Consider the following 24,517-nt stretch of genomic DNA (forward strand, 5'->3'; position numbering starts at 1 on the left):
AATAAAATCTTAAAAATTAGTTGTTCATTGCTTTTTTTGTCCAAATGAAATTTATAAATTTTAATCTAGCTATAAAAGAAATATACCGGTATATGCATTATAGAAATTTTTAAAGGATGGAATTGAAATCATCACAATTCCAACATCCAAAAACAATCACTTCTCTATGCTAGGACACATTGACAATGTATGTGACAGGGAAAAAAGTAAACTGCTAGAATTTTTAAAAATTTCTTTTTTCATTATGGCAGAGTATATTATTGTTCAAAATAATTGCTGCCGTGCCCTGAGGGAGGGTAACACCTTCCTGCCTCCTTGCATCAGCCTTAGTTATGTGATTATGTCAAACTCCTCATGGGAGGATACATATCTTCCCCCTTTTGACCTCAAGATTGTCCATGACACTTGCTTTATTCAATGTGACGATAACAGATGTGTGCCACCCTTAAGATGAAGCTTCAGGAGTCACCGTGTGGTTCAGCCATGTTCCCTTCCTCTCTTCCATGATAACAGTGTAGGAGAGAAAAATAATTTTCCTTCATCTTTCTAAGTTCTAGGCTGCGACCTGCCCAACAAAAAAGATTGAGAAAAAGAGTATAAACAAAAATGTATTGGTATGCTGTAGGGGAGGAAAGGTAATTTTCCTCTCCTGTGGTAGCTTCCTAGACATGAGAGACAAGGATGATGGGCCAGGTACTGGAGGTCACTAGGGTGGAAAGCCCCGGGTGCCTACCAAGGGCCAAAACTGGGGAAGCCAGGACGTTGGCCCCGGGGAAACTTTCCTCTCCGAGCATATTGTTGGTCACGTGGTTTGGACTTCCTGACGTTTCAGTTTCATATCACTGTTCCCGTAGTTTAGAATTCCTGATCTAGAGATAACATCTAGGCTTAGCTTGGGGGTCAGAAAAGGAGCCAAACCAGACAGACTACACCAACGCTGCCTTATGACCAGCTGCACTGACTAACGACACCCTTGCCTGACACTGACCAATCAGTGGAGACCAAGACCCTGAAAAGACACACCTGGGAAACTGATGAATCATCTCATTAAACCCTCCCCTGAGACCTCCCTTAAGATTCTCACCTGTGAGACAGAGATGAAACCTGAAGGACAACGGATCCAGGGCACACTCTGCCACTGGGGAGCATGCCCATGCCTCTGCCTTCATCCCCTTCTTCCCCCACAGGTGTGCATCTCCTAACCTCGAAGGGGCCCCATGAGACTGGTAACCAGGGGAGCAATGGGCAGTGGCAGCTCATCCCAGGCTAACCCCTGAACCTGTCTCCAAGCCCCCCTTTTCTCTGACTTCCCATGAGCTAAAGCAGCCCAGCCTAGGCTCTCCTGTTGTCTCTTCTATGCTAAGCCCTTCCTGGCTTCACTGCCCTGAGTGTGCTTTTGGTGTAGCCAATAATTTCTTGCTTTACTGAGCTTGGTCTCTTGACCGAAATCCTTCTTCCTTCAAGAAGACAAGAACTGAGATCTTGTCATTCTACCAGTACCACTACCTTTCTGAGTTTTTAGCCAAGACCCCTATGATAAAAGACTTCAACAAAAGGAAAAACAACAGCCCTGGCTGGTGTGGCTTAGTGGGTCGAGCAATGGCCTATAAACTGAAAGGTCACTGGTTTTATTTCCAGTCAGGGCACATGCCTGGGTTGTGGGCCAGGTTCCCAGTAGGGAGTGTGTGAGATGCAATCAGTCAATGTTTCTTTCCCTCTCTCTCTCCCATCACCTCTCTCTAAAGACCAAATAAGACAAGTAAAAAGAAAACAAACAAGAGTTTATTAACATGTGTACCTCATGTACACATGGGAGGTACCCAGGGAAAAAGAGTAACTCTTAGGCGTGGTTTAGGACTCAGGCTTATATCATCTTTAGCTAAAGACAAAAGCTGTGGGGTGGCCAGTTATGGGGAGGTAACCAGGGAAAGTAAGGTCAACAAAAAGAAGGGTTGTTATGCCTTCTCCATTGATAAGGGTTTAAAGTTGCCTCCAGGGATCAACTTCTGTCCTTCCCATAGAGAGAAGAGGAGTGGCCACCTTTGTAAACTTATGTTCTTTTTGCTTTTAGGCAAAATAGGGGGAAAGCAGAGAGCTTTTCATGTATTTGCTTCTTCTCAATTGCCTTCAATAATCCCTCTGTCAAAGTGATCTATATGCAACACTTATCAGCATCAGTCTGGCTCTCAGAGTGAAGAAAACTCAGAGCAGAGCTATGGACAGACTACAACAGACATGTGACATGAGCAAGAACTGAACTTTAGTCACCGTAAACCAGTGAGGCTTTTGGAGTTGCTTGTAAGGTAGTATAACTGTAGCTTAGTGTACACTGACTGATACACTGTGTCATCTGAATTTTCCTTGTTTGAAGAGCACTTTTATGCACTGAAATAAGTTGTTTCAACTTATATTTTATATATTTATTTATTAAAAGATTTTATTTATTTATTTTAGAGAGAGGGGAAGGGAAGGAGAAGGGAGAGAAACATCAGTGTGTGGTTGCCTCTTGCACACCCCCTACTGGGGACCACACCAGCCAGGGCAAGTCCTGCTCCCTTAGAAAGCACCCCAAAACACACACTCCTGCCTCCCTCTGCCAAACCAGGCCAATTTCAGAATGTGCTGTTCAGAGGTATGGTCTCTCAGAAAAGCAGAAGTCTGTAGCTCAGCATTCCAGGTCACAGTTCAGCTCCAAGTATCTATCATGAGTCTGGGTAGCTAGGCAGGTCTGTGCAACACTGCCAGCTCTGCAACCATCCTTTCCAGGCAGACTTCCAGCAGACCTCCTGACCTCGTGACTCCCTTTTGACCTTTGGCCTGCCCCAATTTAAATGCTCAACTGGGAATTTCCTATGTGACCTCATATCTGGCCTTTCTGATGGTGCATTAGTGTCCGCCATTTTTATCAGATTGCCTTTGTCTTTGACCCTCTTCCTGCTGCCATCTTTAGTCAGGGCAAAAGTTCCCAGGGACGCACGGGCATTCTGTGAGGGCATCTTCCCCCTTGGCTATCTCACAAGTCACTGTGCATTCTCATAGTCACGTATATAATTCTGTAGCTTCCAAAATCTTCCTTTCAGAAAGGTACAACTATTAACTTGCCTTTGCTATGCAATATCTTGAACGCTGTACCATCTATTCTCCCTGCCTCCAGTCCTGCTGTAGGCAGGGTTGTGAGGGTGTTCTATTATCAGTGGCCCCAAGCTGTGTACCCAGTTACACACAACATGGACAAAATGGTGTGGGAACTGACTATGGGAAAGGGGGGGGGGTCCCTGAGTCAAGAGGGCAAAGGAGGAAAAATTGGGACAACGGTAATAGCACAAACAATAAAATATTTTTTTAAATAATAAATTTTGGAAATTTTAAAATACAATCTAATATATACATTTGATTTTCTCAACCCCTTCAAATACCCAACAAAATTCTGTAGACAAAATCTTTCTGAACAGTTAAAACACACTAAATCTAAAGTTTAACCTTATAACTAATTATAACTTAAATATTTAAACATTGGTTTCCAATTTAATTACCTTAACTTCTGAATTTTTATTAATATTATGTCATATTCATCAGTCTCTTCACTCACCTTAAAAGGCAGAAAAACACACACAAAATACTGTAACAACCACAAACCTTATTTCTAAATGAAAATTCATTACTAGAAATAACAGCTTGTCCTCAAAGGGACTTTGAAAGTATTATTTTCCAGCAATAACAAGATATTCCAGACCCTCCTATTTCCTGCCCGGAAATTCAATGTGCTTCTCCCCAGGGAGCCCTCAGGCCTTCCTGGGTCTTCTGCCTGGAATACACACCAGATGGGTCTGCCAAGCAGCCCCTGGGGCCACAGAAGAAGAGCCAGTAATTCACAATAAACTTTGGTTCACATTCTTGAGAACCAGAGTGTTTAAGTTACTGAGGTTCAGTCTCTTGTTACTCAAATGCAGTTCCTTACTGATATAAATCGTTATCCAAATAGAGAAGCCAATAGAAAGCTCTACAAAGGAAAAGGGATTGTTGAACTAAAGGGGTTGGTGGGGGTGGTAAAGAAAGGAGATGGGAAAGAGGTAGAGAGAGTGGTGGGATTTGGCAAACTCTGAAAACAAATTGCATTTAAGTAAGGATTTTAAGACGTTTGCTTTTCTCTCTCATGTAAAAATGAGTATCAGAAAGAACAGTAATGTCTATAGCAGCAGTCCCCAAACTTTTTGGCACCAGGGACTGGTTTCCTGTAAGACAATTTTTCCATGGACCAGGGTTGGGGGGATGGTTTAGGGGTGAGCCAAGCACATTACATGCAAGCTCACCTCCCGCTGTGTGGCCTGGTGCCTAACCAGCCCCTAACCAGTCCCTAACCAGTCCGCCCTGCAGCCCAGAGGTTGGGGATCCCTGGTCTATAGAATCATTTGTGAGAATTATGCCAGATACACATCAAGTGCTCAATAAACGTTGACTATCATCATTATTTAAACTGGGCCTCTGAGATGGAATAGAACTGGGGACTGGAACACCTTCAGAAATTTGTTCTCTCTCTCTCTGTCCTCCTTTTTGCTTTCACAACTGCTCTATACAACTGCTCTAATCCTGTATCTGGCTGCAAATTGGCTTTTCCCCTGTGTCCATAAAACCTAAAGCAGTCACTAACGCCATCTTTAAAGTTTCCCAAATCCTTGGTTCAAGACAACAGCCAGTCTACAGCTATACTTTCTTTCAGTTCCAAGTCCAAAGTTCCAGAGAGGCTGAATGCCCAGCTTTGATGGAACAGTCAGCCTCTGGATCAATTACTGTAGCTGTGACAATTTGGGGGAAAGAACATAGCTGCTCCTGCTATAACCAGGAGCACAATCCCCAAAGTATGGAGGGGGAAGAGCAGGATATGGGTGCTGCTGTACAGACAATATGGTAGGCTAAAGCTTCAGTACATTTTCTCTGAATGGGCAAGTGTGCGTGTGTTCTGACCAAGACCCTCACCCTGACCAAACTTTAGTCAGGCTCCTCTGAGCACTCATCTTGACTAGACCTTGACCATGGCTCTTCCATGTCTATCCTTACTGTTAGGGTGGCCGGTGACATGAGCTGTTAAAGAATTCACACAGAGATTTCACAAAGTGTAAAATTTTATTCACTATCCAAGAAAGGAGAGGTCATGGTATGGAGAGATACACCAGCCTTGATGGGTGAAGGCTTTGAACTTCTATTGGATTACACTTGGATTAAAAAAGGATGAGCAGAATTGCAAAAGGATGAGGGGGTTGCTGTCGTGTGGCCCCTGGGCTGCTGGGGCATTGTAACACAGGCTGCAGTTTGTTCCAGCGGTACCTTCTGCCTGTGGCTGCAGGGAGCGGTGAGGTCTGTTCTTCCGGTATTTTCCAGTCCTGGGCACAAAAGCCCAAAAGAGAAAATGGCAGTCATGTTCAACAAGGTCACAGGCCTGCTTGGCAAATGGTGCCATGACAGCAAAGGGCACTGGCTTCACCCTTTCACTTACCATGTGCCTGAACAGCCTGGTCTTAGCGAGATTCCCACTCCGTCCACCCTAAAAATCTGATCAAGTTCCTTACAACCCATCCTTGATGTAGAAATTCTTGGCCTCCCTTTAGCAAGAATCCCCTTATCCTGATGTCTCCTCTTTCAATTTTCCATCTGCTGGCCTCCCTCCCTCTGCTCATTAGCTGTAAATCTTCACTTGCCCTTGTATTCCGAGTTGAACCTGAGCTCTCTGCCCTATTACAAAACCCCTATTGCAATAGTATCTCATAAAGTCTTACCATTGTAAAAGCTGTTAGAATAACTTTAATAATTCATATACATAGGATTTGGATCACACAGTATACAGTTTTCTAAACAATTTAACAATACATCTAAAATATTCAATGAAGTATTTTTCAACACTTTCATTAACTACTTATCACTGCTAAGATGCTACAAGTAAAATGTGACTTCAGAGGTTAAAATAATAATTTGCATATATTGGATTAAATTTTTTAAAATAATGCAACTTCGGGGTCAAGATAAAGCCCCTTGTTAAACTCTCAGGAATTTTTAAGGAAATGCTTCTCAAATACTTCTGACTAGAAAAGAGTTTTCTAAGAACCTTAAAAGTGTGCCTCCTGGTCTTCTCAGCTAGACAAGAGAGTGTGGGCAAGAACCAGGGTGTTATCACACGCCGACCTGTCATCCAGAGGAGGGCTGTATCTGGAAAAGGCTGGTGGAATGGTTTTTATCTAATTTAGTGAAGATTCAGAGAAAACACAGGGTTTTTAAGAGAATTGAACTAACAAAAACACAGCCCACTTGTACTAAAACCAACGGTTTAAGATGAAGTCACTGGGCTCCCAACCACGTATGCTGGGAAGCAGGCTGAGCAAACTATTCAGCTGTAAATCAGGCGTTGTAACATGTAGTCAGTCAGGATGACCCAGAAGGTGGAGTTAAGAACCACACCAGCTTCAGTCACTCAGTCACAGATGGCTGATGTTTCCAGGGAGGGACCCCTGGGTGCGGTTCTGTGGATGTAGAGACTTGAGACTAAAAAGGATCTGTCTTCCATGATCTTAAGTGCAATGTGACTAAAAAAACAATAACTACAATAATCACTTTCAAAATGTGGGGATGACTAGATGTAAAAATCAGTTAAGTATGAATAAGGTTTATTTATAATTTAGTTAACAGTGTCAAGTGCTTACAGTAGGTCAAGATGAGGACAATGGATATAGCACCCTGGAGATTACCAATGACCTTGACAGTCAGTTCTGAGAAAAGGTGTGTATGAAAGGCATATTGCAGCTTAATTCGAGAGTGAATGGAAAAATGATGGTGATAGTAGAACATAGTCTGGACCTTCCTGAATTTCCATGTTGAAAGAAAGCAAATAGGCAGCACAACCAAAAACCCATGGATAACGGTTACAACAACAACAAAAAAGGTGAACCCTAAAGCACATCTAGGATAAGTGAAACATGAAAAGCCAACAGTATGCATCTGGGAAGAAACACAGGGGAATGGGAGGGCAGGGGTTGCAGGGAGGGGGCGAGAATGGAGCAAATACAAGTTCAGAGAAACAGAAAGCAGAATGGTAGTTTCCAGGAGCTGATGGAAGAGGAGAATGAGGGATTGCTGTTCAATGGGACAGAGTCTCAGTTCTGAGAGACAAACCAGTACTGGAGATGGGTCGCACAGTATGAATGTACTTAACAATACTGACTGTACACTTAAAAACAGTTAAGACAGTAAATCCTGGGTATGTGATACACAAAAAAATTTAGGAAACTAATCTCATAAAAATGATTAGAATTATCAAGATTAAATCCTGTAAAGATATTTTAATAAAAACAGAAGTATTATACAATACTAGTAAAGAAAATTTAAAAGATCTATATACATGAAAGATATATCTACTGTTGTTATGATGTCAATTCTTTATAAACTGATCGAGGGACTCAATGACATCCCAATCGAGGGAATTGACAAATTAATTCTAAACTTTAAAGGGAAATGCAGAAGACCTAGAATACCCAAATACTGAAAAAGAACCACATTGGAGGACTCATATTACCTTCTTTAAAGACTTACTCTTAACATTGGCTCCATGTGTCCCAGTGCATTGGGCGCAGGCCTGCAAATGGGAATGTTGCTGGTTTGCTTCCTACTCAGGGTACCAGGCTGGGCTGCAGGCCGGGCCGGGTCTCCAGCTGGGGGCGTTTTGAGCAACAGATTGATGATGTTTCTCTCCCTCTCTTTCTTCCTCCCTTCCCCCCTCTCTCTAAACAAATAAAAATCTTAAAAAAGAACTCTTTATATAAAAAAATCTTACTCTAATTCTCATATTTAAGACAGCTTGTCACTAGCATAAGAATATTAAAGGAAGCAGGACACAGAAGCTTTCAACCAGAGAGAAGCTAAAAAGCTTGGGCTTTCCTTTTGCATTTTTGTTCTCAAGAACCACAAGGAGACTCTAAAAAGCTTAAGAGAGAGCTGATTAACATTTGAAAGCAACATCTTGGAAAACACCACCTAAAGGACTTTAATTACAAATGTATCCAACAGAAAGGAGAAAAAACAACATGGTTTTCAATGGCAAGTTTTATTACAGTACAGAGTTAACAAGTTTTGAGTGTTCTACATAGGAAAAGACTGGTCAACTCAGACACTTCATAGAAAAATTAGCATTCACAAAACAAATATAAATCCATAGTTGCTTCTGTGACTAATGGGGAAAAAACTACTTAAAAAGTTACCAAAACTCTAACCACATCTGACACTATTATAAATTTCAAACAGTAGATTTACCACATATATTACATTTTCAAAATTCTAATATTGCAAAACAACCATGTAATTTGGCTACAGCTAATTGTTTCAGGAAAGTTTAAAAAATTAACAAAGTTATGGCTATAAAATTTTTGTAGAGATTTTTCTGTAAAGTAAAAAAAATCCTTAAATCTTTAATTAAGGAAAACAGACAATCCTCTTAAATTTCTTATAAATAGCTCTCAAGACATATATTACAGATCTGCTACAAGCTTTCTTTATCTGAATTTCCCAGGATCCTTCACACCAAAGGATTACCTTCAAGAATTCTTCCATCATTTTACTCACATAAATATGAGTAAACTCCTGTAAAAGTGAATTTAGGCATATGCATTCTTAATCTACCCTTCCCCAATTAAGTTTTTGCTGAAAGGATTTTACTTTAAAAAGAAAGAAACCTCTTTGGTAAAAGTCACATATTTCCAATGAACACCTCTGCAAATGATTTACTAAGGAAGAAAGGAGAGAAAGATCTTGAGAATGTCTAGCCTTAATTCAGAAGATCTGTGTAAATAAATAGCTTCCTAGTCCTGTGAAGTAGGTCTAACATTAGAGAGTCCATGTCTGCCTGAAATGCAACATTGTATTAAAACGCCTGAGTCTTTACAGTTATATTAAAGATGGCAGGAAACATGGAGGCCTTAAGAACAAAGCCATAGGGAGTTAGTGCCCTTGGCAAATTAAGAAGAATGTCCTACAGAGAATTCCGTGAACCAAGCGGCTACTCTACTTTCTCTGGTTAAAGAAAGCCCAGTGTTCTCTCTGGGCATACAGGGTCTCAGCCCAAGGCCACACCCTTCTTAGTTATAAAATAAACCCTTTTTTATTTCAAAGAGGGATAGGTAGAACACGAATGGGCACCAAAATGAGAGCCTATTTAGAAAGGCAGTCAAAGGAGAAAAAAACCCAGGCATCTTAAATACAGGCTCTGGAAGTCCCTTTTTTGAAGATAAATGAAGCACCAATGGTAGTAAACTTCTGGCCAAAACGAAGCACATAATTTTAAAAGGCAGAGGGTGGCAACTGGGGTCAGTGGAATCAGCGCTGCACGGAGGTCTTCCACAATGAAGGAGCCTCTGAGGAGCTAGAAATGAACAATTCGGTGTGGTGACCCCTGCTGGCCACTGCTGATGGGCACCAGAGCCCCAAGTCCCAGGAACCCTACCCGCCCTCAGCTCCCACAGTTCCCCGCACTGCAGAAGAGCTCCAAATACTTCCGGTGACCAACACCTTCAAGCCATTTCCCGAGAGACTGTGAGGACAAAACCAACAAAAGCAAAATCCAGTAAGGACAAAGTTAAGTGTCAGAAAGCTTTGCTAGAAAAGTCTCTGGTCTTCAGTCAGGTGATGTGTCTAGGTACATTGAGCAACACTCCCAGAAAGAACCCCTTTCCCTACTTGGTCTTTTTACTCATGGAAATGAAAGGGGAAATTTTTTCCACGTCAGATAAATGGCACAGAGGAAACATACAGAGTTTTAAAAACTTTTTCAGCTTTCATCACTACAGGAATCTGACCAGCAGCTTCTAGGAACACCTTTTTTTAAAAATCATGTACAAAAAATTGTAGGAAGCCAAAGTATACTATTTAAAAAAAAGAATTTATCAAATAACAGTATCATTATAGCGACTCAAAGCAATTGGCACAATTTTTCCAGTTTCTTAAACCACAATAGCACAAAAATGCAGGTTCTTTAAACCTGCATTTGAATGTTGACTCATCACCTGAGTATTGTTTATTACAATTAATAATCACTAAAGTCAACTTATGTGTCCACAGTCTTCAGAGTATGTCCACATCTGTCTTGATCATTCAGATAATCTTGCGTGAGAATAGAAACCAGATGACTATAACTAGTCTTCTTGTATTGGACCAAATTTTAGACAGGAACTAACTTCAGGCCACGAACCAAGTCTTAAGCATCTGGAAAGGGTGGGCAGGCTAAGGAAGGGAGCTCCCAGAGCCCTGCCACTGGCAACGTCCTTTCTTTTGTGTCTCCCTGAGCTTCTTTCTGCAGGGGCAGGGGGTCAATAAAGACCAGCCAAAGAAGACATGGCTTTGTCAGCTTGACCTTGACCGGCTGTAAGGACCAGTTCTGAAGTCACACAGCTGGCTGCCAGACCCTGCTAACAGGAAGAAAACATAACAAAAGTAGTTGCTGACACAACGCCAGCTATAGATCTGCCTCTCCTTGTGGTCTTCCTAAAGCCAATCTCACTTCCTTGGAGCCCTTTGTCACTGCACCTGGTGACCACTGCAGGGGCCTCTGCCAGGGAGCTGCCGCTACCGACAGCCCAGCTCTCTCAGCCTGTCCCCACCCACAGAGCTAGCTCACTCCTGCTGGCTTGCTGCAGGCCCGCCTCAGCCATTCATTGTGTGGCTCCAGATCATCCTTCAACCACTCAGCCCAAAGAACGCCTGGACTAAAAACAAGGCTCTTTTTCTCACAAGTGCTTTCAGTAACTGAATCTCAAGACACTGTCATTAAGGCAAGTTCCTAGAGGATTCAGCAGTTGCATTTGTTTTCCTTCCTTGTTTTTGTGGAAGGCAAAAAAGGGGAAATGAAGAATTTGACTAGTTTCCAAAGCCGGCCTTTTGGCACATGGAAGCTCAGCTTAGAGGGAGCCCAGTTCTGCCCAACTGAAACGTACTGTAGGGGGCAGGGCAGTCTCAGCCTCAGACCCTCTCTGGCAGGGAGGTCGAGGAGTCTCTCCATCCCACAGGAAAACACCAGCAGGGACATCCCTGTGATGTCTCCACTGGAGTCTCTAATGGACTTTCCACGAAGTCAGCTCCTTCCTGACTCAGAACATCAGCACCGAAAACAGACATCTTCTCGGGCAGTCACCCAAAGTCTAACATCTCAGGAGTATTACTTTATCAGTACATATTCAAAAAATTGCTGTGGATGTTATTTATGACTTAATTAAATACCCTCGCAACCCAACTTTCCTTCTAAGGATGTCTGGTCACGTCTACAACTGGTACAACAGGCCTCACCCGGCCAGCCTGGTTGAGCTGCTGCCTGTGATGCGGTCGTCCTGACCTCAGCACATCTACTCCGCTACTCCGACAGCCGCCATGGACATGAACAGTGCGGTCCCGTTACAGATCCGGACATCAAAAGCCCTCTGTCTCTGCCATTCCAAAGGCCTCAAGGTGGAAGAGAAACCGGGGGGCCGACCTTAACAACTGAAGGAGGGCGCAGCAGGCTTCAGCCTGGAAGCAACTTTTCAGGTAAGGTCTTATGGTATTATTACTATTAACAGCACAAACAAGTAAGAACTATAGCTCTCCATCATTTAGACAAAGAAAACAACATGAATATTTTTCCATAACCACGTGAATAATTGCACAAACAAGAGTCGTAATTACTGCAGGAACCTGGATCAGGTGGTGATAACACGGTGGGGGATGACACAGGTGGTGGTAGCAAACTGTGCTTTTTCACATTAGAACGAAGATGCCGAACCCAGAAAGGATGAGGAGACCTCTGGGAAGGGATATGGAAGGATGAGGGCAGAAGTGATTCCCAGCATCACAACTTCAAAGGGGGCCGGGAGGAAGCAGCAGAGGGGGAGTTAAAATCAGGGGCTTCCTCTTGCGCCCTATACTTACCAGGGGCCTGTGAGCAGGCTCCTGCAGGCTGAGGTGTGGGGAGGGGTCTGCATTCTGTCAGGGGCTGAGGGCTCAAGATTTGGCCATGTTTCCTATTCCAAGGGTAAGAATGACAGGCCACACAAGGGAAATGTCTGTCCTTGTGAGAAGATGTTGTACTCCAAACTCTGTTTCCGTAAAAACACGCAGAAGAAAAATACTAGCCTAACTACTATTCCGGTTTTTAGGGGCAAGACACAAACAAAATATATGATCACTCAGGATCAGCCTAGTTGAAAATTTCAATTCTTTTGGGGTAATCCTGTAGTTTCTTTTCAAATTTTAGAATTAAAAAGCTAATCAGGTGAATTTTTTTTTTGAAAGCCTTTTCGAGCACACTTCAGCCAGGGGATGCCAGCTTTTTGAAAAGCGCCAGCAACTGCTCAGACCCCTGGGACACTTGTTCAGAGGATGTCACTTCCAGCCTGCAGGCCCACCGAACCAAGGGGATGGCTCAGCTCCTCACACGTAGAACTGCCGAGTAGGACAGCAGAGGGGGGCGACCAGCGTCCACAGGTACAAGAGGACACACATCCAGCAGGAGGCCATCTTGACCCAGAAGATGGACCAGCTCCCGCTGAAGAAGGTTTCGATGTTGGCGCTTTCGTAGCTGTGGAAACGAGAGAGCATCCATGGTCAGAGCTGGAAGAGAACAGGTGGGGAGAAGGTCTCTTCCACCAAACGTGTCGCTGCTTCTGCCCCTCTGGCCTTTCCTTTTTCCTAACCACTGACTTCATATACAATTCACTCCCGTTTAAAGTGTACAACTCTATGGCTTTTATTATGCCATAGAGTTGTGTAACCACCACCACAATCCATTTTAGAACATTCTTATCGCCCAAAAAGCAACTCTGCACCCTTCAGCCACCCTCCCGTTTCCTCCCCTCTCCCCAGCCCCCAGCATTCACTCCTCTACTTTTGGTCTTTATGGAGTTGCCTATTTGAAATGTTTTCATTTTCATAAAGAATCATGGGGCCTCTTGGGACTGGCTCTTCCCACTCAGCATAATTTTTTCAAGGTTTTTTCATGCTGTAGCACTTGTCAGCACTTTATTCCTTTTTATTGTTGAGTAATATTCCATTGTCTGGATATAGTGCATTTTGTTCACCCATCATCCGTTGATGCCCATTTGTGTTGTTTCCACTTTTCATCAATGATGCTGCTGTGTACATTGTGTCCAAGTTTTTATGTGGACACAAACATGCTTTTTCTTCACTTGGGTATACACTTAGGAATAGAGTTGCCAGATCATATCGTAACTCTTTGTTTAACATTTTGAGGAACTGCCAAACTGCTTTCTAAAGCAGCTGAACCATTTTACAATCCTACCAGGAATGTAAGAAGGTTCCAAATTCTCCACATCCTCAACAACATGTGTTAGCGTCTGCCTGATTAAGTACAGCTCCCTCCATTTTTTCTAAGCTTCTCAAGCCAAAAATTTCCAGGAATTCTCAAAGTATCACTGGGAAGCTCAGAAGCTTCCTCCCTATTTTCTCCCTCAAGAGAATAGCTGGCAAGAATTCCCCCACCCCTCTGAAACTGCCAACCCCTCGATCCCCAGCCCAACAAGGTACTCCTTATTCTTCTTCCTCATTTCATTTTTCTCCCCTGGACTCACCACTATCTGACACACTATGTCTCATTAGGATCAAGTCTCCCCCACTAGAATGTAAGCCCTGCCACCTAGAGCAGTGTGGCACATAGGAGCCACCCAGTATTTGTTGAATGAATGAATAAAAGAAAGCACAATGAGCCTACATGTCTATCCCATGTATATCCCAATTTATAACAAACCTATGACCCAGCAGAAACTTTGGATCAGTCAAAGAATAATCCGGAAAGAATCTGTACTGTGACAGGGAAAGTCAGATGTATCATATAATATATAACCTGTATAATCTTATTAATCAATGTCACCCCAATAAATTTAATAGCATTTTTAAAAAGCAGATGATTACTTGAGAATTCCATTACTATTATTAATACTGTGTTCTTCAAGACTGCCCATAAGGAGTTAACCTTCCTTTTTTTTTTTTAACTTGCAGTAACTGTGGCAAGTTCCAGGGTAAAGCATGCTGCTAGACTGTTAGGGACCTGAACTATTTCTGTAAAGGTGAGGACAGCTTGACTTGGAAAGGAGTTTAGTTGACTCCAGGAAATCTGATCTATGTTTCAGCATCCTAAAGAACAGGACTTCACCCTGGATAGTGTGGCTCATGGATTGAGTGCTGGCCTACAAACTAAAAGGTTGCCTGTTCAATTCCTAGTCAGGGCACATGCCTGGGTTGTAGGTTAGGTCCTACAATAGGGGGCGTGTGAGAGGCAACCACATGTTGATGTGTCTGTCCCTCTCTCTCTCCCTTCTCCTCTCTCTAAAACTAAATAAATAAAATCATTGAAAAATAAAAGAATAGGACTTATACTGCTTTTTCAGACTGTCCCTTCTGAAACATCTAAGAAAATGGGCCACTCACTTGAACCAGTTGGTGACGGTCATCATCACGTAGAGGGAAGCCAAAAAGAACACACAGTGGAAATACGAATAGCTATAGACGGTGCTTTTCTTTTCATCATAAATGACACCCGGTCCTTCTTTCATGTTCCGCTGCTCTTCGGTATCTGTGAACCATAAAACCAGTGCGGGTTCAATGAGCGAACACGTGCACGCTGAAAGACACACTTTGCTCCATCCCAGGGGTGGTTCGGTGGAAAAGATGTCAGGAGCCACTTGTACCCTCAGGCAATTTTCATCTGTGCCCTCCGCACACACCCCCAGCCCACCCTAGGATCTTCCTGAATGGGATTGGTTACCTGACATTTCCCTTACTGAATAGAGCAGAAGAGAGCCATTAGAAACACAAAACTTGTTATGAGCTCAGAAGAAAGGGAGAGAGAGCAGACCAGGAATTCTCCAGCCCCTGGGTGCTCCAATCCAAGAAGAACAGTGACGGTGAGGGAAAGAGATGGTCCAAACAAGGTGTCAGGACCTCTTGGTATTTTCCAAACGTTCATTCCTTTAAAAACTATACTTTCTGCTTCTCTAAATCTCACTGTACACCTTAAACATGCGCCAAAATATTAGACTGATTTCTCACCTGCCAGAACACCAACACAAACAAGCAAAGCCCAGCAACCCTTTGAGAAGAATGTGGAAAGTATGCACACAGTAAACCGGCTTTGGAAGAAAAGTTTCCCCTCACCGTTCAGTTATTTGTACCTGAATCCCAAATGCCTACAGACTGGAGCTACAGGTACGGAGGGCCACACAGATATGCAGGGGAAAGTTCTCTACTCACCTTCTCCATAGGGACCGAAGCAGAAGCAACACCGAGCTACCTGAGAGAGCAAAACCAACAGTCAGGTGGCTTGCTTTCTGCTTTCCTCTCTTGACACCAGTGAGGCACTAAAGACCACTGCCTGCCAAGCCTTCCCCATCTGAGTCACACCCCAGGCCCCAAACTGCACACATTATCCCTTCAGAAGGTTTTGTCTAAGCACCTATTCTTCCCAGAGGCTCTGGGTGCTGGCGCTAGGAAATACAAAGGACATGGAGGTGAAGATCCCCCTCAAAGGTATGCACGCAGTTCCTGTGGCTGCTGTGAGCCGACAGTCTCTAGATTGCAGCTCCCAGGCTTTGCCCAGGGGCACAGCCACCCTGCCAGGGGGCAAGCCCTTCCTGGGCAACCCGCAGGAGTGAGTGCTCACAGCAGGTGTGCAAGGGAGCAGCCACTGGCCCCTGTGTTTTCCATTTACAGTTGAGGAAACTGAGGTCAGGCAGGTTAAATAACTGGCCTGCAGTTACGCCACTAGCTTAGTGATGGAGCTGGGACATGAATGCACGATGGGAACTGCAAGGTCCACGATTCACAAGAGGCAGCAGGTAGCACGTGACATCTAGGAGATGGTGGAGCCCACGGCATCAGAAGTGGGGAAGCTAAGGTATCTGGAGCAGGAGGCCCACCCCACAGTTCCTGTAAAATTCAGCCTGCTCCACTTGCTGCCTTCCTGGCAGGGGACAGGAATGGGTGGGATGCTTTCCTCTGAAGAGTCTTTGCTGTCTTTCAAATTTCATACCATGTGTCTAACCTGCTCAAAATAATACACATAATTTAACAAAAATCAGGGTATAAAAAATAACTACATGATTCCAGAAGGACTCTAGTAAACAAATAAGAAACACTACATGTACCAAGAAAGTCTGGAAAGGCTGGGTTCTTGGCACTTTCTGGCTGATAATATTTTTAGTACAAAGAACACTGAGCCAGGGACAAAGACCTGGGAGCTTGAGTCTTAGTCCCATTGATATACCTCAAGGCCATGTCCTCTTTTCCCTCCTAAAGGGAATTTGTGATAGAGGGATTAACCTTGACAGGATCTTGGATGAAGGAACACAGACTCACTAATTCCTTCAGGGGACCCAACAGATGAATGCTGAGGTCCTAGTTCTTTTGAAGCTTAAGTTACCACAAGAAACTAACTCTCTCAAAGGTGTATCCTGTGAAACGTGATGCAAAAAGAGCAAACCAACTTCCACTCTACATGCTCTCCATTTCCGAAGGAAACACTGGGCCTTTTCCCTCAGAATAAGAAAAACATCCTCTCTTAAATCTTATTTAGAGACGTGCTGTTCTTTGCACTTTATTTAACTCTGTGCACAATAGGGATATTGAAACCATGAGGTACCGCCTCCGCAGGTGGTCGCCCAGTCAGTGGAGAGAACAAACGCCCGCCTCCTAGAGACCAGTCTCCTCTGTATGACAGGCAGTAAGCTATTCAGACTCAGCACAGTTTTCTCCTTTGTTTTTAAGTGGCAGAAAGAGCTGGGGGACAACTGGCAGACTGACAACCCTTCATAATGGTTCACTCTCTCCAGGTCAGGTGTGGGAAAGACCATCCCCAGAGACGCAGCTGCAGAAGCAAGCGCCCATCAGATATACCAGGGCTCTTAAGCCCATGAAAAGCCATTAGGATGCAGCCAGGGCAGGACGCCAGGCCAGGAGACAGCAGTCGAGCTCCAGGGTAGCAGTGGTTAGCAACTTGGGCTCTGGAGCCAGAGCACATGGTTTACACGCAGGCAAATCAACAGTTTAAATGACTTTGTAAAATGGAGATAAAACCCTTATTGGTTTTCTATGAGGATTAAATGAAATGGCCCATGAAGCGCCTAGAACAGTGCCCGGAACATAGCAAGTGCCACAAATCTTAGCCATCCCTGGAACTTCCCATTCTTCCCATTCTTGGGGTCAGGACTGAGGCTTCTCCGGGCTGCCTCCATCCGGTTGGGCGTTTTTAGACCCTGATGGGCATCCCATTGAGGGCCCCAGAAAGACTTTTGCACAAGTAATAAAATAAGACACTCTATTGCCAACATCTGCCAACCACCATGATTCTTTGGACACCTATTCACAATACCCGATAAAATGCTCACCTGATAGAGCTGATGCACTTAAATAAGCTAATGTACGGCCACTGCTCAGCCGAGTGGTACACAGCAGATGCTGGTCCCTGCCTTTATCCAGTGTTCTCTCCTCCCTCAGAACAGCTATTACGTAACCTCTCGGCTGTGCTACACATGGAGGGCACAGACAGGTATAAGATAGAGGAAGGGACTAGAAGTTAAACACACACACACACACACACACACACACATACACATTCCATTTATGAAAAGAACAAAGCCACTCAGGACTCTGGTGGGAGGTGGGCGGCAGGAAGCCACTCAAGAGGCCTGTTTTGTTGGGGGAAAATCAAGGATTTTAATTCCATAGTCTATACAGGACACATATTGTACAAAATTTGTATTCTTGGGATTCAGGAATGCAGATCAATAAAGATGCAAAATAAACATAAAAAGCCTTTGTGGAAAAATGGGTCTTCTGAGATAAAGCAGGACAAGGAAAGGAAATGAACTTACTTCCAGTTCAGGAGCTGCATGTCGTCCCTGCAGAGCATCGGAACTCGATCTCGTGGTCGATGTCAGACTAGGAGACAAGCACAGAGGTCCACAGAGCAGGTCAGTGTGTTGTACCACACTGCAGGAGGGCAGGGCCACCTGGCCAGTGGGCCAGCGAGGCTCGCTAACCCTCAGTTCCCACTGCTTGGACAAACGCAGTCTACCTCAATGTCCACTTTAGTCCCACACTGGCTGACCGAGTCTACAGCTGATGTCGTTGTACACGAATTGTGTCGGACCACTTTGTGCAAAGCGAGGTTTGTAAAGAAATAAAGTGGCTTCTGGCCCCACAATCTTGGTTTTCACCTTTTCTCCCTTAAATGCCAAAAGTGAAATTTCTGATTTCACTTTTACTGTTCCCTTGCCTTTGACTAGTCTCGCTTAGAAGGGATCTAGAGCAATGAAAGAACGTTGCGATGGCAATGAAAAGCAAGGGCATGAAAAGCACAGGCCCCAGTTACTTACTGAGATAATCCGCCTAGAGCAGAACATGGTTCTCTGTTTACAAATGTAATATAGAGTAGTTGTCAGTGAGATTAAAAAAAATTCTCCAGCCACTTTCCTTACACCTTGAGAGGTAAAATGTTATAAAGTTTGACTTGCAGGAGTAAAATGGGTATTTATTTTTCCTGGGAAAAAGGAGGGAACATTTTAAGCAAATAGAAATATATGCAATACTTAGAGTTCCATCCAAGTGTATAAATTCGTTGAGCTAATATTTACTGAAGGTCTGCCATGTGTCAGGCCCTGTTCTAAGCTCTGAAGACTCGGTGAAAAGGACAACCCCGGTTCTCACACAGCTTCCATGCTAGCACGGAGGCAGGTGCATATCTGTTTGTGTGAGTGTTGGGGGGCGTTGGCTAGTGGAGAGGCAGGAGTTGACAGGCTCTTTTCAATCAAATAAACCATAGGAGGCAACACCTTCTCTTTTCACTCTCAACCTCTTCCCCAAGGGGAGATCAAGGAGATGCAAATAAACAATAAAAAGACGTAGTCATAAAACGTCCTCTGGGATCCCAGCATATTGCTTCTTTTGTGGTCCATTCAAGTCCAATAACATCAGTTTCTTTTCTTTTTTTTTTTTTTAAGATTTATTTATTTACTTTTACAGAGAGGGCAAAGGAATGAGAGAGGGAGAGAAACATGCGAGAGATACATCAATCAGTTGCCTCTCACATGGTTGCCTCTCACAGGCTCCCAATGGGGACCTGGCCCCCAGGTCCTGGGAGCCTGAGGCATGTGTCCTGACTGGGAATCAAACCAGTGACCTTTCGGTTTGTAGGCTTGCGCTCAATCCACTGAGCCACACCAGCCAGGGTGAATCACATCACTTTCATTTCTCCTTTGAACAGACGGATGTTAATTGAGGACCACTCCACTCCCACTTTCTGACTCTGAGCTTGGTCAGAGGAATGAGAGACACATTTTAATGGCTGTACACCCACAAAACACATACACCTTGCTCCCGCATCTAAGAGCGTGATACATCTTGCCCTGACTGGTGTGACTCTGTTAGTTGAGTGTCATCCTGCAAAGTGAAAGCTCACCAGTTCGATTCCAGGTCAGGGCACATGCCTGGATTATGGGTTCAGTGCCCATCTGGGGCATGCACAAGAGGCAACTGATGTTTCTCTCCCTCTTCTTCTCATTCCCTTACTCTCTCTCTGAAAAGAAAAGAAGAGGAAAAAAACAAGAGAAGAAAAGAAACCGATATATACTCGTAAGAGTGTGCTGTATTTTGTGCCTGTGAATTATGATGTAATACAGTACACATTTTCCATGGGGGGAAATAAAACTCTCAACTTTAAGAAGAGACCACTGCATGAAATTTTCACCGGAAAGATATTCCTACTTCAAAGGGGGTAGGATAAACATTCCATTTCATAAATTCTTTGTAATAAATGGTTTCAGAGAAACAAAGCTTTTGACTCTGGCACTTTCACGCTTCATTGCCTCCATTGGACAGTACTAATAAACAGGGAAACGTTTACCCTTACTTCTAAAAATACCTACGTTCGGTCTATTAGTGACATGTGACCTCTGTATTACTGTAAAATAAGGTCTTTATTCAGTCATGGCCTTTCCCTGTAAAACACTCTTATTGGAATTATCAAGAAAATATTGTTTTTACAAGCTCCTAAAAAGCATAGGAAACTCTTACTGTCTGAACTCTGGCCTTAACTGACCCAGCAGCACAAGGAAAGCTGTTGTACAATAATTCCTGGATTATCCATAACCTCCTGTCTCCTAGACCTAAGGCATGAGAGATGTTAACCAGGCCTTCCCGAGGGGCGTGAAGGAGACTAAGAGATTTGTTGGGACAATGCTTGACCTACAGAGAATGTCCACTACACCATAGTATTGGCCCCTGGTCACAAAAAGCTAGCACTGGCTTACAGTCGGTGTAACACTCAAAAAGGTAAGACACCTCCTGTGCTCCTGCCCAGGAGCCACTGCCATGCCCACCGCCTCTTCCACATTGGCAGAGGGCTTCCAAACACAGGTGCCTTCTGCACCCACTTCAGTACCTTTTGGAATTGGCCAAACACCCCCAGATTACAGAAAATCTCTAAAAACTAAGTTCAGACTTTCCTATTGAAGACCATAGATTCTGCTTCCCTGACAAACTCACAGGGCAGGCCTTTGATAGATCCCATACTATTTCCCTGCCTTTGTGTGATGAAGTTCAGTTATGTTCCTGTTGTACCGGAGAATTGGTGACTCATAGCTCCCAAAGGAGACCAGAGTCCTGTGTGCACTGGGGGCAGGCCTCAACATGCCCCTGATGCAGAGACATGGAAATTCCTAGCTGGTAGGTTAGAAAGTGCCAGGGTTCCCAAAATAAAGATACAATAACCAGCCCTCTTTTTTCCCTTAAGTTAGAGCATCAGGCTTACGACACACCACAAGAATAGATACCCCTCTTGATTTACCAACTTTTTTCTTTTTGAGCCAGTCTCTCTGTAATGCAACTTACCTACCTTGTATGTACCACATTGCTGTGAATGTCCCATTTTGAACCAGCAAGTTTGATATTTTATAAAGATTCTTAACTTTTCCAATTTTTTTAGTTACGCTTAAAAATATAATCATTTGTTATGTAAGTTGTCTAGGAACTTGAAGTAGCCAGGGAACGTTTCATAGCACAAGTGCCTCCTGATAACATAACTATGTTAGTCATCTAGCTTATCTTTCTACCTCAGTGAAGAACAGACCTATTATTCCAAGCCAAAGCAGGGGAAAAAGTAACCCGTCTCTCCAAATACCCTAGCAAGAGACTCAAGGAAAAGTGCCCAAAAATTGGGGGTGGAGAGTACAGGAATAGGCTCCATGCCTCAGTTTCCTTTTATGTACCTTGAAGGGATTGGACTTGATTGACGCCAGGATCCTGTCCAGTATGACAGCTGGAACTTGAAACAAACTGAACAATAATTTTAAAATCCAGAGACCGAGGAGGGAATTAAGGAACAGCTGGGAGAACCCAGGGCCTGTCGCAGCAAGAATCCAGGTCTAGGAGGGGGTGGGGACCGGCCTGCAGAATGAGCCACTGGGGCACTCCTGCACGGGGTCCAGGTTGCGACACTTCTTTACCACAGCCGTGCCTGGGTGCAGCAGACGGGGGTTCTGGAGAAAGAGCGGCCTCAGGCAGGAAGCCAGGGAGTGAGTTTTGGCTGAACCCTTCTTCCAAGCTGAGACAACAAAAAAGTAAAAATATATTCCTGGTGAGTGTGTCAGAAGCAGGATTTGGAACAGAAACTGAGGCTGGAGGTGATCATGAGAACCTTAAGGTGGTATGTGGGGGGAGCATGTCATGCTTAGGGGGCTCCTGTACTCGTACAGGGGAGAAGCCAGTACAGTAAGCCTTCTATGGCCTTACAGAAAAATCTTTCCCAGCAATCCTGGACTTTCATTGAAAACAGGTGATTTCTTCTCCTGTTAATGTACACACTACCCAGTCTTCTGGCTTTCTACAATTTCTATCAAGAATTCTAGAAATTCTTGCAGTTGTGTTCAAATGACAGTTTCTACCCAGCCTCTTTTTGTAACGTCTTCCAAACCTTCATTCCTCCCAGTCTGGGAGGAAAACATAAACTCTAAAAGCCAAGATTTGAAAACCTCCTGATTGGACCGCCTCCCACCCCTAGCAGAATTCCCCCTTTTTCAAGGCCTTAGTTGGCCTGAACTCACTTCCCAATGAACTGACTCCCCTCAAGCTGCCGTGGATAATTGCAGCAAACATCCATCACCCGCCCTGCCCTGGTGTGGTGCTTCACACAGAGAGTGTGTTACACAAACACTCAGGCACCACGGGGTTACCCTGCCTCCCCACTTGGTGCATGGCTCCTGTGTTCTATCTCCTCCTCCACTGGACACTATGGTTTTGCAGTTTAATTACTAGCACTCGATAACGTTTACTACTGGCATTTATACAGATTTTAAGTAGCAGCTGTAAGGGGATGTTTTACTTATCATCACTCACTCAAGGGTGGTGGTGGAAACCCGACAGGGTAAAAATTCCGTGCTGCAAAATAATACCATTTGCGGCAACTCTATCAGCACACTAAGTAGAATTTTTTTGCCAACTTTCCATTGGTAGGTTTAAAGCAAATCCAAGCCTGCTTTTATCTGAGGGGCAAACATTCCTTTTAGGCATCTAGCAACCCACGAAACACACACTAAAAGGAAAAACTTTACAGTTTTTTCCTTTAAAAAAATTGATTTCAGAGAGAGAGAGCAACACTGATTTGTTGTTTCACTTATTTATGCATTCATTGTTTGATTCCTGTATATGCCCTGATGGGGGATCGAACTAACAACCTTGGTGTATTGGGACAAAGTCCTAACCAGCTGCACTACCCAGCCAGGGCAGTTCTTTTCTAATAATAATTATTATTATTATTATAATTAAATAATAAAATGCTAGATCACTGTAAAAATATATATATTTTTAAAGGAAGTAGAAGAATAAGAAAAAAATTACCTTACCAACATTATAAGTTTTGTTTATTTTCCAAGACTTTTCCTATATATGTAAACACAACTATATTTTATTTTTTAAATGGAATACTCTATACTTACAGTTTAGTAATTCACTTTATCCTCACTTGACTTACCAATATTTTTATGCCAGTTCAGAAAAAAACTGAGTGAGAAATAAAACTCACCATGTTGCTGCCACTGTCCCCTAAACCCCAACAATAACAGACTCGGGAAGAAAAAGCTTGCTCAAAAAAGGAAGAGCTGAGAATTAGGATTTAAAATGTGGGTGCCTTTATGTTTTCCCTGAAAACATTCATGGACTTGGGCCTGAATCCAATCTACTTCTTTTTATGTTGTAGGTACTCAGTGAGCTGTTAGGGAGCCAATAAGAACCAAAGGGCAGAAAGTGGCTGCCGTGTGTGAAGGAGATGCTGTTCTGGATGTGGCCACTATCTGTTCCGCACTCCGGAACCGGGCCAGAATGGAGTTTGCTTTGTGCAAACCCCCCTTAGAGACCATCTGATTATAATTAATCTTCATTCTGACATAAATCAGAGCCCTCCTTTGCCTCCTGCTATGTGCTGGTCCCTGGAACCGGTCGTTCTCCTGACCTGGTCATGCATGTAAAATCATTTCCGTGCCTGGTGGCATTCGTGCACTATCCCCCCTTTACCCTTTATGATTCTCCAGCACCTGCCAAGAGACACAAGGATCCATTCTGTCTTACAACCACCCAACACGTGCCTCAGATGTGAGTTTCCCTTAAAACTCTACTAACCAGACTGGAGTGGCCAGCCTCTTTCTTTCCTCTTGCCCTGCCCTCCATTTACAGAGGTAGATTTTCAGTCTTGGGGCTTTTCCCTGGGTCTTTGGGTACTAACACCATGGTCCCTGCTGGTGCGACAGGGATATTCTGTCACTATGTTGAAACCAGAGTGAGCATCAATGTCACACGTCCTTCATCGTAACAACCACTTGCAGCACAAGCAAGCGTTTTACAGCTAGATGCATGATTTGGAACAAGTAATTGGTCCCTGTAATGCCAGAGGGGAACCAAGTGAGAAGCTATACGAGAAAATGCCAACTTGCTCAGAAAGACATTTTATTTAGACAAGGTATCACCATCAGCATTGTTTTGTTTCAGCCAGAGGAAGATTATAATGTGCTTAGGACAAGTTGAAGTTTTTATATACTGAAACACAACAAATAAAACCTAAAACGCAGAAGTAAAACCTAAACATGAAAAGGTTACCGTCAAAGGGAAACTTAATTGAGTGAAAAAACTACCTGAAAGAAGAAATGGACCATTTCCATCCTTTACTTCTCTCTGCCTGGCAATCTTTTAAACATTTTAACGGTGGAACAAACCCCATCATAAGCATCTGAAACGCAGGCTGCTCATATATCACACCTACTTTTGGAGACTATCTAGCCTCCTTAACAGCAATGTGGGTTTTAGCATAAAAAGAAGAGGGGAGTTTCCTGTCTTTCCTGGACCAGGTACAAAATGAAATGACTGTGTATGCAGTGCTTTGAACTCTGCATCCACAGAAGAACGAGTATTATATCCCTTGGATTAGAAAGTTTCCCAAACATTCTGGCACAAACCATGT

At 43.7% G+C, this 24,517-nt stretch overlaps 1 protein-coding gene across 1 annotated transcript in view; it reads right to left on the minus strand.

Annotated features, from left to right (window-relative positions):
* Positions 1 to 8,070: 8,070 nt before the first annotated feature.
* Positions 8,071 to 24,517, minus strand: part of SERINC5 (serine incorporator 5) — an 88,129-nt gene continuing 71,682 nt past the window's right edge. Inside the window, exons 9-12 of the mRNA XM_028518804.2 lie at positions 17,886 to 17,952; positions 15,268 to 15,307; positions 14,446 to 14,590; positions 8,071 to 12,580 (exon numbers count right to left, since the gene is read on the minus strand). Of these exons, the coding sequence (XP_028374605.1) occupies positions 12,433 to 12,580; positions 14,446 to 14,590; positions 15,268 to 15,307; positions 17,886 to 17,952 (400 nt within the window). The 3' untranslated portion in view covers positions 8,071 to 12,432. The remainder of the gene's footprint in view (positions 12,581 to 14,445; positions 14,591 to 15,267; positions 15,308 to 17,885; positions 17,953 to 24,517) is intronic.

Source organism: Phyllostomus discolor, chromosome 3, assembly GCF_004126475.2.
Source record: "Phyllostomus discolor isolate MPI-MPIP mPhyDis1 chromosome 3, mPhyDis1.pri.v3, whole genome shotgun sequence".
In the NCBI taxonomy this organism is placed as follows: Eukaryota; Metazoa; Chordata; class Mammalia; order Chiroptera; family Phyllostomidae; genus Phyllostomus; species Phyllostomus discolor.